Source organism: Hemibagrus wyckioides, linkage group LG21 (genome assembly GCF_019097595.1).
Source record: "Hemibagrus wyckioides isolate EC202008001 linkage group LG21, SWU_Hwy_1.0, whole genome shotgun sequence".
In the NCBI taxonomy this organism is placed as follows: domain Eukaryota; kingdom Metazoa; phylum Chordata; class Actinopteri; order Siluriformes; family Bagridae; genus Hemibagrus; species Hemibagrus wyckioides.
The window spans coordinates 13,854,678-13,868,840 of record NC_080730.1 but is presented as its reverse complement, the minus strand read 5'-3'; the positions used below and the strand labels follow the sequence as shown (position 1 = coordinate 13,868,840).

The 14,163-nt window shown below is 42.0% G+C and overlaps 1 protein-coding gene across 3 annotated transcripts in view; it reads left to right on the top strand.

Moving 5' to 3' along the window:
- The window catches only part of foxp4 (forkhead box P4), a 133,771-nt gene that overhangs the window by 37,364 nt on the left and 82,244 nt on the right, over positions 1 to 14,163 (top strand). For 2 of the 3 annotated variants that reach the window (XM_058373176.1, XM_058373174.1), the window contains exon 2: positions 7,509 to 7,686. In XM_058373176.1, coding sequence (XP_058229159.1) covers positions 7,519 to 7,686 — 168 coding nt within the window. In that variant the 5' untranslated portion in view covers positions 7,509 to 7,518. Of the gene's footprint in view, positions 1 to 6,750; positions 7,094 to 7,508; positions 7,687 to 14,163 lie in introns of those variants that run through there. The other variant, XM_058373175.1, reaches the window with a different exon arrangement.

The window sequence follows — 14,163 nt, the reverse complement described above, 5'->3', positions numbered from 1 at the left end:
GAATTTGTAGATTTGAAGATCTGGTTTTCATCTTGTACCTTGAATCGATTTCACAGAAGTATCAAAGCCCACAAAAAGAATAACGTTATTATTAGAAATGCGCTTTGAAATCAGTTACCCATCGTGTAACTCAGATGTGTTAGATGTAGTGCAATAATCCTAAAGTTGACATTCGACGTGGCTCAGCTTACTGTCACCATTCCAAAGCGGATGATTTCCCAATAACAGCATGTTTTATTCCCATTATACCACCCATTCCCATTTTACCAACAGTTTTATAATAATAAACAAACGGCACTCTTTTGGCATTCTAACCGCGCACAGTTCTGTTTAATGTTTTGGAAAGTCGTTGGCAGACACGTTACTTCCTGTTATCACTTAGGTCATAGCAGCTATAAACAGTTCGCTCACCAACATCTCCTTTTTTCTCCCACAAAATGCATCTTGTCAGATGATCGAGAAAGTAGAGACAGATGTTTTGAGAATCTTTTTTTTTTTTGGTAATAAAAATAGAAGTAGAAAAAAATTATTAGAACAAATATAAATATATAGTATATGAATATGGGTTGGTGGTATAATATAGGGGCCCTCGCTAGTCCTAAAGGAACATAAAATATCAGATACTGGATGTAAGTAATATATATGTCATGAGTACATACGCAACATGCACTACATACACTACCCACACACACTCTCATTCCTGGTCTAGTTTGCGATCAGCTACTGGAGGAAGTGCTCTAATATCAGCCCTGGTGCCTGCAAGATGTGTTCTGTAACCGCAGACTAACACATGAATATACACACACACACACACACACACACACACACACACAGATGCAAGGACACACCTGCCCTCTGCCCCTTGGCCCCTTGGCCCAGATTCGTGGGTTGCTAACAAAAATACACCCTATCCTTCCGCACTTTTTTGGGTGTTTGTATCTCCAGGGCAGTTCTTCCTGTTCAGGCAAATAAATAAACAAGATTAATACAAGCCACTGTACCACCCAGTACCATTTTTTTTTTTGCCCTGAATGACCGTATTTACTTCAGATGTAACATTTAAAGCCAGGCTTTAGACTGCAATGAACAGAAGGGAATTTGCACTTGATTATTTTATTCAAAAAAAAGGGGGGGGGTGACACTACATCCTGTAGCATTAATTCAGCTTCCACTTCAACCTCTTTTAAGAATCGGTTATTCCCTCAGGCTAGGCCTCTTCAGTGTTGACCGAATCCTCTCCCTCGCTAAATAAGATGCTAACGGAGGCCAAAGGGGAGAGAGAAAAAAGTGTGGGGTGGGGGGAGTGCGTACTTCTCAGTGGAACCGATATGGCATAGGTAGCCCGGGGGCGAATGGGAGATGTGTTAGCACAGTCGAGGCTGTCTCTTCCAATCGTGTCAGCTTTGTGTTTGTTTTATTAATAAGGCGCGTTCCTGTGGGCTGACGCAAGGCTGTCGAAACAGGCTTTGGGGGACTTGTGCAAATAAACCTGCATAAAGCTTTTTCACACCAGGAGTCATGATTGTGGTGAAATGCTCAAAAAAAACAAAACTCAAACAAAGAGAATCTACAGGTGCTAAAAGTGACACGGTGAACATTTGGGGTGAAAAATTAATCATTGTGTACTGTAGTATACACCTCATTTAAAATCAAGTGGCTGGGAAAATTACAGAATTACAGTAAGTGAGGTAAAAGAATAATAGTAGAATTATCAAGTGATCTGTAATAGCGTCCAAGATTCCAGAGAGATCTTTACGTAACCAGGGCGATGCAGCGGTGCCTTAAAGCGTCAGATTTCATGCTAACTGCATCATCTTCTGGATCGCTAATAAGCCGTGTGTACACCGTAACTGCTTTATGTAGCCGCGTCGGCTTCTGTAACTCGAGTAAAGTAGCTCTTGCGCTATTGTTTAAAGGATCTAACAACAGAAACGGACTCTTATCGCACGTCAAACACATTTTAGGTAAAATAAACAAACCGTAGAAACAGCTAGTCAGAATGACGCGTCATGTTGTTGAGAATGAGATCAGATTTTATCCTTTAAGGCAACTTTATTTATTTTTTTTATTTTATTTTATTTATTCATTTATTTTTTTTTAAAGAGGCAAGATTATTTAGGCCCGGTTGGTTTTGGTGTTGCTACAGGAAACTATTTGAGTCGTGGTCTTTGAGAGTTTTGGAAAGTCTAAATGAATACTTTCCACCTCAACACACGGGCCTGTAGAAGGCAAAACAGAGAAGGCGGAAAGAATGAAAGAAAGAGCAAAAGGGAGAAGAGAAGAGAAAGAAAAAAAAACGGACAAGCTGTATTTAATTTTCAGAAATATATGGTCAAATTTGTCATCGTGATCAAGCATTTTTTTTTGGAGCAAAAGCAAAGCAGTGGCTGAAATTGCAAATTTAAACTAGTCCTTCAACATCACATCACATCCCATCCCATCACATCCCATCCCATCACGTCCCATCCCATCCCATCCCATCCCATCCCATCACATCCCATCCCATCCCATCCCATCCCATCCCATCCCATCCCATCCCATCACATCCCATCCCATCCCGTCACGTCACGTCCCGTCCCGTCCCGTCCCGTCCCGTCCCGTCCCGTCACGTCCCGTCCCGTCCCATCACATCACATCCCATCCCATCCCATCACATCCCATCCCATCACGTCCCATCCCATCACATCCCATCACATCCCATCCCATCCCATCCCATCCCATCACATCCCATCCCATCACGTCCCATCCCATCCCATCACATCCCATCCCATCACATCCCATCCCATCCCATCACATCCCATCCCATCCCATCACATCCCATCCCATCACATCCCATCCCATCCCATCACATCACATCCCATCCCATCCCATCCCATCCCATCACATCCCATCACATCACATCACATCACATCCCATCCCATGCCGTTTCTATTGTCTTTACAGTTTTTCGCTTAAACCTATAGATAGTTGAGTTTTATGGAAATTCTGCTTAACTGTTTCGCCTTTGGGAAAAATTGATTTGCAGTCATTATTTTACTGGGAAAGATATTCACTTCAGGAGCTTTAGAGATATTATTTTATTTTACAGTTGAAATGCTGTGTTTTAGTTTCAGTCACCTCGATCTCCATGCATCATGCTGTCACTCTGGAAGACCAGAAGAGTTTGCATACATCTAATCAAAAAACCCAAAGCTGCACCAGAGAGCTTGAGCAAACTTTCAATCGAATCTTTGACCATTGCTGGAAATTTTTGGGGGGATTTTTTGGGAAAGAGGGTATGTTTTTCTCTTTTGTTTCTTTCATTTAGAATGGAGGTAACGGCTAACTCAGGACTAGAAGAAATTTGTTAAGGGCTTGAAGTGATGGGCTACCAGAGAGAGAGAGAGAGAGACAGAGAGTGAGAGAGAGACAGAGAATGAAAGAGTGAGAGAGGCAGAGAGAGAGGCAGAAACAGAGAGAGACAGAGAGAGAGATAGATAGATATAGACAGAGAGAGAGTGAGATAGAGACAGAGAGAGAGAGAGAGAAAGAGGGACAGAAACAGAGAGAGACAGATATAGACAGAGAGAGACAGAGGGAGAGACAGAAACAGAGAGAGAGTGAGACAGAGAGAAAGATATAGACAGAGAGAGAGAGAAAGAGAGAGATCGAGGGAGAGAGAGTGTAACAGAGAGACAGAGACAGTAGCAGAGAGAGTGTGATCGAGAGCAAGTGACAGAGAGTGAAAGAGTGAGAGGCAGAGAGAGAGACAGAAACAGAGAGAGACAGATATAGACAGAGAGTGTGAGAGAGACAGAGAGAGAGAGAGACAGAGAAAGATATTGACAGAGAGACAGAGAGAGAGAATAAAACAGAAAGAGAGAGAGAAAGAGACAGAGAGAGAGAAAGAGAGATTGATTTTAGATGCCTGGGTGTCTGCTGGCAACAAATAGGAAAAGCAAATGTTTCATTCTGGGAAGAGCAACATTTAAACATGAATGATACAAATTGTGGTTTATTTCATCATATCCTGAGCTTGTTTTTTTTTTTTCCCTAACGATACTTCCCTAAAACGCAATGTGTGATTAAAAAAAAAAAAAACAGAAAATAAAAATCTGTTTCTTCTTCTTTTTTTTTTTTTTTGTTCTTGCAGTTTTGCACTTTTTTGGACCCAGAACTTGGACCAGGTATTTATTCCCCTGTCGCCGCTCTGGCCTTAGCAACTCTCAGTATCAGCAATATAAACAGGCGGCTTTTAGCAGGCGGTTAGGAGCGCTTTCGGGATTGCTCACTGCAGCCGGCGTACTTGCAGAAACAGGATAGAGAATGAATCATGGGCCCCTCCACCCTTTCGCATAAGTGCCAAAGAAAATCTGCTGATAGGAGAAGTTTAAAAAAAAGAGTTAGAAATTAAAAAAAGCTTGCAGTGCGTGGACAAATGTGTTACACTACCACAGGAAGACTCACACTTTTTTTTTCCCCCAGCAACCTGATTGATTTTGACTCCCTGAAGCAAAGGCAAGTTCAGTCCCATTTTCCATCCCAGTTAAAAGGTAAATGTATGTTTTTATTTGCTCAGTTCCCCCCTCGTGAACGCATTCTTTATCTCTTAGATCTGAAGAAGAATGCCCACCCTCTCTCTTTTTTTTTTCCCCCTCCTTCTTCTCTCCTGTGCTTTACACCCCTGGGAGGAGGAATGCATCTTTCAATATTCTCAAAGGTCAGAGTTCACCTAGAAGAGGGGAGGGCTCGAACGAGACCCGGCAAGCCTCGGTACCGGCTGAGGCTGCCAAAAACAATTACGAGACTCGGCATAACCGCCGTCTCACACTCGTAATCAGGGGTTCCCAACTGATTTATTGGCCTGCCTTTTTTTTTTTTCCCCCTTCAACCGCCCATTATAGCTGAGATCTATACCCATTACTGAATATGACAAGGCTTCTTAGCATGCTTACATCTCCGACTGCTCCCGTCATGATGCTTTCGGCCCTGTGTACCTTTGCCAAGTCTCTTGGAGTGGAAGCTCCGCTTTAGCACTCTCTCTGAATCGCAATTCAGCGGCATGGAAGATCTCGCACGTTCGTGTCGGTGTTGAATCAAGAATATGAAGAAAGCGGAAAGAGAACAGAGCTCTGATGTGAAGAGGTGGTTGTTTATCAGCTGTATTAAACTTCAGGATAATACGAAACCATAGCCCAGGACAAGCAATTATACAATTTTTCATTCACAGTTACCTACTGGACAAGATAAAAGGTTCACCAGGGTGAATATTTTGGTCAACAACCAGAGCAGAAGAAAACACAGCAATTGGTTTAGATATTGGTTTATAAAGTACCTTTGTCTCCAGAGAGTACTCTGTTCCAAGTCCTCCCACTTCAAATGTGATGAGGATTGTTTTACTAGGCATATTAGCTTGAATCGATGCAGCCAGGAATATGATATTAGTGGATACTGTAACTTTAATGCTAGCACAAAGCCCTGTTAAGACCTTGTAGATGCAAATCAGACTCCAAATAATTTCTGCTCATAGATGTAAATGTTTTATTTTTTGTCAATGCAACCAACACCATGCTTCATCATCAGAGACATCGTCAGGATAAGAGATAAACTAGTAGCTGTATGAAGGTGCCTCCTATCTGCTGATCTGTTTCGTGTTTATTTTCCCTAGTCTATAATTAAAGTAGCATTTTGGCCTGTGGTTAAATGGCGCATCCACGTTGCTAGCTAAAGTATTTACGATACTGAGATGTGGTGCACTGGATCAAATTCCAGGACTCTGAAACTTTTCCAAGTTGAATCCATCCCAGTTTTATATCAATCCATTGATTCACTCTATTTTTCATTTTCACTGATTCCGTTCCCATGTTTTCCCATGACTTGCCATGAAAAGAAACGGATGCCCCGCTATCTGTCTGCCATTGCTTCACGGCTTGCCTTCGAGGTTTATCCAAAGTCAAACCACCCGCATATTGGTTTGCAGGCCCCTATAGCTCCGGATACGCCGGCGTCCCGTTCAGTCATGCCAGCTAAGCATGAACGCTTCATTAGCCCACTGTTAGCAGCCAAACTTTCACCAGGTGGCTTTGAATGACACACTTTATGAACCATGTGCCGTGATGAAAGTTCTGAAATCTGATTCAACTCCTGCGCTTCAGGTGCCTCCCAAGAGTCAGAATTTTTTTTTTTTTTTTGTCAGAAAAGACAAGCTGCTCTCTATCTTTTAGCACTGCAGCTGTTGTTGTGGCTGGCCACATGTGCCAGATAGCACCATGTACCGATAAATCCGCTCCCACAACAAACACAGCCCCGTGTTATGCTCTTTATTCCCTGTATTTGTTCTTCTTCTTAAATGAACATGGAGAGGATTTCTCGGAGGCGACACGTCAAGCCCTCACCTGCTATCGTGTTTTGTTGTTTTGTTTTTTTTGTTGTTTTTTTTTTTTCACCATCTTCTCGTCTCTGTCTCGAGTCTTGTTTTCCGCTAATGAAACATTTGCCCCCTCATTCCCAGGAGCTAATCATCGCTCAGATGCCTGCGTGGCATTTTGTTCGACAAGCCCGGGGTTGCACAGACACAAAGGCATAAACAAAACCAAACAAAACTTTATTTTTAAAACTGGAAGAGGCAGAAAGACGAGCTCGTGCTTGTTATTAGAGGAGGCACGGGTCGCGTTCGCACATTTGAAGGTTTTGTTATGTATCCCGCGCTCCAGCAGCTCTCTCTGTCTTTCTCCCTCTCTCTCGTCTCTCCCACGCTCTTTTCCCTTTGCTTCTTAACCTCTACTACTGCATTCCTGCGTTGTTGAATGTTCTGTTTTCTTTGCCATCTCGTGGAAAAAAAAAAAAAAATCAGGTCTATTTTTTTTAAATGTGTTTGCCAATTGATTTCTAATTAAAAGGGACCTTTGGTGTTGTTGGAGCACATGCATCAAAACTCCAAGTTTCTCAAGATGTCTCAAAGCGAGACTCAGAAATAGAGCTGATTTTATGCGCGTACGGTAATTCTGATGATTTATTTTTGCGGGAAGTAGCAACAATCGTGCGACAATCCCAGGAATGAGGTTTCTGATCAACACGCTGGAAACGCGCAGGAGTTTTCTTCAAGCAAACATACGTAAGACCTACTCGCTTTTTTGAAGTATTCACTGATCTGTGCGGGACACTAAGAGCCTCAGGTGGTGTCCTGACCCTCTCCAGCTCGTATGACAGCCAGTCAATTTGTTTACTAAGAGTTTTCAAGGTTGGCAGATGGGACATTGTGTGTCGCGCTCTATAGAAACGCCGGAGAAGTACACATTCTCAAACAGCCACAATGAATGCAGTTTGTGTTCCCTGCTGGCGGTTAGATTTAGTGTGTTTGCATGTTTTTGTTGCAAAACTTGTTTGCTTGCTGAGACTTGAACATGCCCAGAGCTACATCTTAAGCAATTGCAATCGTTCATGGTCATTTTAGTCTTTGTTTGGTTTGAATTTCTAATACCCCCCCCCTTTCTCTCTCAATCTCTGTCTCACTGTCCGTATTCACTCAGGTGCCACGTGATGATGGTAGAATCAGCAACTGAGACCATTCGAACAGCGTCCTCCAACCAGAACGGAGTCAGCAGCCTAACCAGCCAGTCGGAGGGCGGAGGGAGAGAGGGCGGATCCAACGGTGATGCCAATGGGGAGATCAGCCCCGTGGATTTACTGCACCTTCAACAGCAGCAGGTGTGTGTCTCTCTGTGTGTGTGTGTGTGTTTTTTTCTCTTCAACCCAGGAAGACTGTTAGTTGCTGGTAGTCTTGTGTGTCTTGTGCAATTCCCTCGCTTGTGTAATGTATAAATACCCGAGTGGTTTTATGAGAAGCAAACTGTGCAGTTTACATTACACACTGGTTTTCATAGAGCTTATTGCACAACTTCATTATCACGTGTTCAATTGTACACTGTGCATTTCCTCATCCCTCAGGTTAGGTATTATTCTTGGCTTATCATTGGTGAATAGTAAATAAACAACCTGAATTTGGCAAACATTTTGTAGAGACGCTGGTGTGAGGGAAGGCACGTCTATAGTTTCGACAAACTTTGTCGCTTTATTTAAACAAAAACAACAACAACAGCAAAAAAATATATATATATATAAACGTGTTCATCAGGGAAGCGTCTTCTAAATATCTAATGTCTTTCTAGTGTTCCTGGTGATCCTAGTTCCCCTAGTTCCCTAGTTCCTAGTTACCCATTTCCCCTGACTTATATAAGTAATGCATACACAAGACTAGTTATCTAGTCAGGTAAATTATACAGAGTAAATGAAAGGAACGATGCAGGCTGTGTGATTATCCAGTCATGAAATCCCCCCTTCAGTCCGCTACAAACTGCTACCACCAACCATACTTACACGCACTTCCACCTAGACACGTGAAGCCAACACTCTTCCACATACACGAGCTCACAGACACTCACAATTCCCTAGTGTCGCTCTGATTAACAGGGAATGAGAGAGTATGCGATCTCTTGGTGTCAACAGGATTCGAGCTCATGACCTCCTGATGATTTTGTGCCACTCAGGACAATTTCTGTAATGTAGCACAGTGTGTTTATGCTGTCAACAAAAAGTCTCTGGCCAGTGTTTTGGCTTGGAGCTCAAGTGCTCTGTTGTCACATCGTTAAATATTATTTGAGTCTCTATTATGTCTTATGTTAAACTATGAGGTGTAGCTGATGTGTGTAGTGTATGCTATGGTTACAGATTCGAGGTGTGTCTCATCGCTGTAAAGTGCAATATATTTAAACAAAACCCTGAAAGAAAGGAAAAGAAATGTATTGAATGAATAAAACATTTATTTTCTTGTCCCGTTGCCCAGGTTAGTGATTTGTCCGACCCAGTAGTATCAACACCAGGACAAATTGTGCAGCGGTTTGGATTCAAATTAGCTACCATCAGCTCTCCTGGCTATATAATCTCTTATAGTGTTATGGTTAATAAAAGCCACGGAGGAACCGCGGGAACTTTGTGCACTTCCGATCTTTGGTTCCTCTCCAGTCGCTTATCGATCGCTGCAGTCCCTGACCACAGTGTAATTCTGTTAATGCCTCTCAATAGCCATGTTGGTTTAGATGACACGTCAGCACGAGTAATGTTGCACCCTGCTCTGTTTTCTGCTCTGGCCCATGCGTCAGTGTCTCCCCTGTCCAGCGCGTCAGCTGGAATTTCCTCACTGCTTCCCGGACCTTCTTGGCTGAAACACTTTCATTTTTCGCTTACACCATCCCCCTTAAACACAGGCCAGGCGTTCTCATCCAGCCAACAGGAGCTGCAATTCCGATAGGTCGACAACGAATGTGAGTGATTAGTCGGCGAATCGAGCGAAACGCTGGCAAACTTTCAGCCGCACGATGATGTCGGCTTCACCGGTTTGCTTTCTGAAGCAATATCAGTAGACGACTTGAAAAGGGTTGCAAAAGGATAACGCAGTGTGACCAGCGTCTGTTAGCTGCCTTTAGACAGCCAACCGGTTTAAAAGTTACCAGATGGCCTTTAGTGTGAGGACCTCTACCAAAAGAGAGAGAGAAAGAGAGAGGAACAGACCCCATCTTTCCAAAACTTGACCCACCCCTTCACATTTCCCTGCTTCTGTAAATTGAAATAAGCAAGAGGAATTCTAATGAAGGTAATTGAAGTGAATTGCTTTTCCTCTTTGGTTCCTTTCGCCAGTTCTGTCATGTGTGTGTGTGTGTGTGTGTGTGGAGCCTCCCACAGAGTAAGTGAGAGGCTTTACCTCACACAAGTGGGCCTTTCTTCCATGGCAGGTCTGTGTTATTGCACCTGTGTGTGGTCACGTGAGCCAAAGCCTTTAATTAGAAAGAGAAATGGCCAGTTAGTCCTACTCCAAACCATTCCCAAAGTCAAATACATGCCATCCACAACCTCAGTAACACACACTTTTTCTTTTTTTTCCTCTCTTTTCTCATTGCCTCACTCACTCATTGCTGTGGTATCTAGAAAGTTAGACCTGGCCTGTTTAGCAGAACTAGCTAATAATATCGGACAGGGGAGAAAATAGATATTTGGAAAATGTGAAGAAATTGCCAAAAATCAGCTTAATTTTCAGATGAATAGCTTATCATGCTGCTTGGGTTTACGTGATTGTAGTGTAGTATTGCAGTTGACCGTTTAGTCCACATCCAGTCGAGCAGCTGTGGCATATCTGTTTTCAACAGAACAGTCTAGTAGAGAAAAAACAACTTGATCATAAGTAGTTTTTAGAATTCTAGATGGATTTATGACTTTTGCTATACATTCAGTGTCACTTTTAACAATAAATGTGAAGGGGTTTTTCCTTCATACCAAAAGAAAGCTAGATCACTAATGTATGTCTAAAAAACTATAATCTTTATACTAAAGTGACTTTTTAAAAAAAATATTTGTAATATAATAATAATAATAATAATAAAAATAATAATAATAATAGAAATGACAATAATAATAATAAAATAATAATAATAATAATAATAATAATAATAATAATAATAATAATAATAATAAAGTATACTTGACATCTTTGAATAAACTCTTAAAACAGATCTGATTTGTTTTAAATAGATGTTTTTTTATTTAGAGCTTTTTTTCATCTAGTACAAAAGAAAAAAGAACAGTAAAAAGAAATATGAAGAGTATATTATAATATTTTACATCGTAATGAAATAACTCTGCTTACTAACCAATACTTCAGAATCAATTAAAAGATCCACTTTCAATAAAACACTTGAGGAAAATGAATTCATTAATTAAAAATACTCACCTGAAATAAAATGATTGCACACAGTTCTATCTACAGTTACAGCAGAACTACAAGTAAAGCTTGATCCATGGAGAAATATCCATTTGGATAGCTAGTTAACAGTAGTTTACTAGCTCATTTACACTCTATCTGCACTAATATTTGCCAGGACAAACATTAGAGCAAATGCGACTTCGCTTAACACTCAGATGCAGTAACTTGTCATTTGTAAACCCTAAATAAATAAATCAGGCTTGCTCTGCTGTGTGAACAGTCTCAGACCTGTGTTTCACAACCCTGCCCCTAGAGGCCTCTTGAATTAAGTGTATATTGATTGAGCTCTCTGCTCTCACTCTCCTGACTCAACTACACCAGACTCCAGACTCCAAAAAAATAACAACAAAAAAATGCACTTCATCAGAACACTAGTGTTTTTATTCACTAAGACTTTCTTTCATATCATCAAACCAAAGCAAAGCAAAGCAGCAGTTTACTCAGAAATGAGTCAGTGGCCTTTCCTTCCTTCAACATCTTTTTTATGTTCCCGTTTTTTTTAACCTACCACCCATAATTTACCAGTTAGTGACGTTAGATGCTGTGGGGGAGAGCACTTTTATGATAACATATGGCATTAGTTGTCGTTTAATGGTTGAAATGAGAGTGTGTGTGTGTTGTGTGAGGTGGGCGTATGTGGGTGCGTGCAGGCGTGCAGGTTGTGCATGTTTCCAGAGCCCTTAGGGCGGAGTATACCAAGCTCCCTACACCTGCTTTCCTTTTTGTCCCCCCTTCATTTTCACGAGGTATCATATTCTCTGACTCTCCCCAAAAACAAAAATTTAGAAGGCCACGCCCTCTACCCCCCAGGGTGCGTGTTTGAGCTGCTGTCACATTTGATGTTAGAAACATTAACAATACAAAAAAGAGATTTTATTAACCGCAATACTTCCTTGTAATTGCATGATTGAGACACTGGATCAAAAACTAAAACCACAAGAAAAAGACTGAGTAAAGAACAAACACCTTAGTACTTGGGTGAAAGAAGCCACAGATTTGTTCTGGATAATCTGGATCAGTCACTGACCCGAGTCTTATTCCTGATGTTTTATGGCCGTTTCTTCTCCAGAGCAACATCACAAATGCTATCATTTTAAGTTCTGGGCTTGACATGGACTTATGGTTGTTTCTTTTTATATTAGTAGTATGGCCACTTCTCTATTTCTCCTACTACCATTGTATATGTTTGTCAGTGGATTAAAAATGTGTTGTAATTAAATAAAGAAAATTTTAGAATCATTAATACAGTGAATGAGTCTGGAGGTCAACTTCATTAACATATTAAGGCTTAAACCCAAAAGTCTTGTTTATCGATAACAAGCTGTGTGTTTTGGTCTCATTAACTTCAGAGAAAGTGAAACTGTTTACACTTGCTATAGTGTAATGTGATGCTGTTACTGTAAACTGAGAAAAGCATGTAATTCTTTAATTAATAATAAAATAAATTGCCGGCAAGTTGGTGTGTGAGGAATAAAGAGGAATAAAACGGTACAAGGTGTGCAGTTATAGCAAAATAATCAATTATGCAGCGTTGATTATTATAGCCCAGTGATTACTTGCTAATTGTTGGTTTTCGCTGCGGTTATAAAAGGACACGGAAAGAGCAAAAGTCTGACAATCCAGCTGAGACTGACAAGTTCAAATATCCTGCTTTTCTGTAAGAAAACCCTTTAAAGTTTTATATGTCTGTGACTTCCTGTAAGTTTCTTACAGCTTATACGGCAGGCTTAGGCCGTTGATGGTTTGTGTTTCACTTCTCTCTGGCTCACCTAAAAAAAGCAAAAACAAAGATTGCCACAGTTTTCTCAGGAAGTGCCTCCCAGCCACCCAGTTCCACGCAAACCCACCCACCTGCATGTACACACATACACACACACACACACACACACACACACACACACCTTCTTACTGACTCATACAATCACTAAGCCCTCAGCGCCACCTCCTCTTTCTGTTTATCGCTTCTGCATTGTCTATTCCCCCCAAGACGCTCCGTTCTCATCCGCCTCTTTTAACAAACCCCGGCTCTTTCACCTGGATGCAGCGGGAGTGGTGGAACTCAGTGGAGCGGAGAGAGGAGGGAAAAAGGAGGAAAAAAAAAACAGACAGGACACAAAGCACTCTCTCCATGGGCCCCTCCAGAGCCTGGGAGAAATCACAGACATCTCTGCAGCCGTCACAGACCCACAGCAAATAAACAGAGGTCCCTAAGAGCTATGGAAAAGGAAAGGGGGGGGGTAGATGTGGAAATAGAGCAAGATGAGTTAAAGGAAAGGAGGAGAAGAGAGAGAAGGGTGTGAGGTAGAGAGAGAGAAAGGAGGTTAGGTTGAGTTGGCATATTTAGAGGAATCGACTGTTAAAGAGAAAGATAAAGAAAATGAGATGTTTTGAATTGATATAGAGAGAGATATATAGAGCAGGATAAGTCAGAGAGGTGTGGACAGCTAGGAGATGAGGGCTAAGAGGGCAAGAGAAAAGAGCAGAGAGGCAAAGACGAGTGAACGAGGAGAGTGGTGTCGAAGTGGTGGGAGGGGGGAGAAAAGAAGTGAATGAGGGGGGAGGAAGAAAGTGTAACGCTGAGACGTGTCAAGAAAGGCCTGGGCCCCCCTGAGGAATGTTTCTTGTCTGCTTCACAACCCTGAAAGAAGAAAAAAAACGCTGTGTTGGGGGTGGGGGGATATAAGAAAAAAAAAGAAAAACAACAGTACACACTGGCCAAGTCCTTGTAGTATTTCACCCCCCTCCTTGTTCCACAAATCCAACCACAGGGTCGTCTCTTTTCACTGGCATGAGTGTGCTTCACTTCAAATGCCTCATCCACTTCTTTACCTGCACTAGGATGTGTCTCTCTTTCTCACTTTTTGTCTCCCTTTTCCAGTAGGCAGTCATTTTACTTCAAAGCAGGCCTTCAGACAGGATGCTTTCCAAACGGCACATGGCAGGTTACAAACATCGGTGGGACCAGAGCGGCTCTGTGAAGCCTCATATCACCCCTCCTTTCATAGCGTGCACTCGGTTGCGCGTATGTGTGTGTGTATCTGACGAAAACCAGGTGCCCTTCCATTCTTTTTGTTTTTTTTTCCCTCCGCCTTCTCCACTGCACCCTACTTAGTGCTGGTTTTAAAGCTCGGCAGCTAAAAAGGTACCCCACAATTTAAGCTACCAGGAAACCCCATGCGTTTTCTCCTCCCAGAGGCTTTGAGGTGGAGGGAACACCTCACTTTACAGGACCTCTCATGTGCTTTAGGAGACCTAGTTTTCACATAAGCATGGTTTGTGATATCGAGCCCCAGCTAGCAGCACATACGTGTGTGAGGGACCGAGAGAGAGATACAGTAGGAGGAGAGACGTACATTGCTACTGAAGTGCAA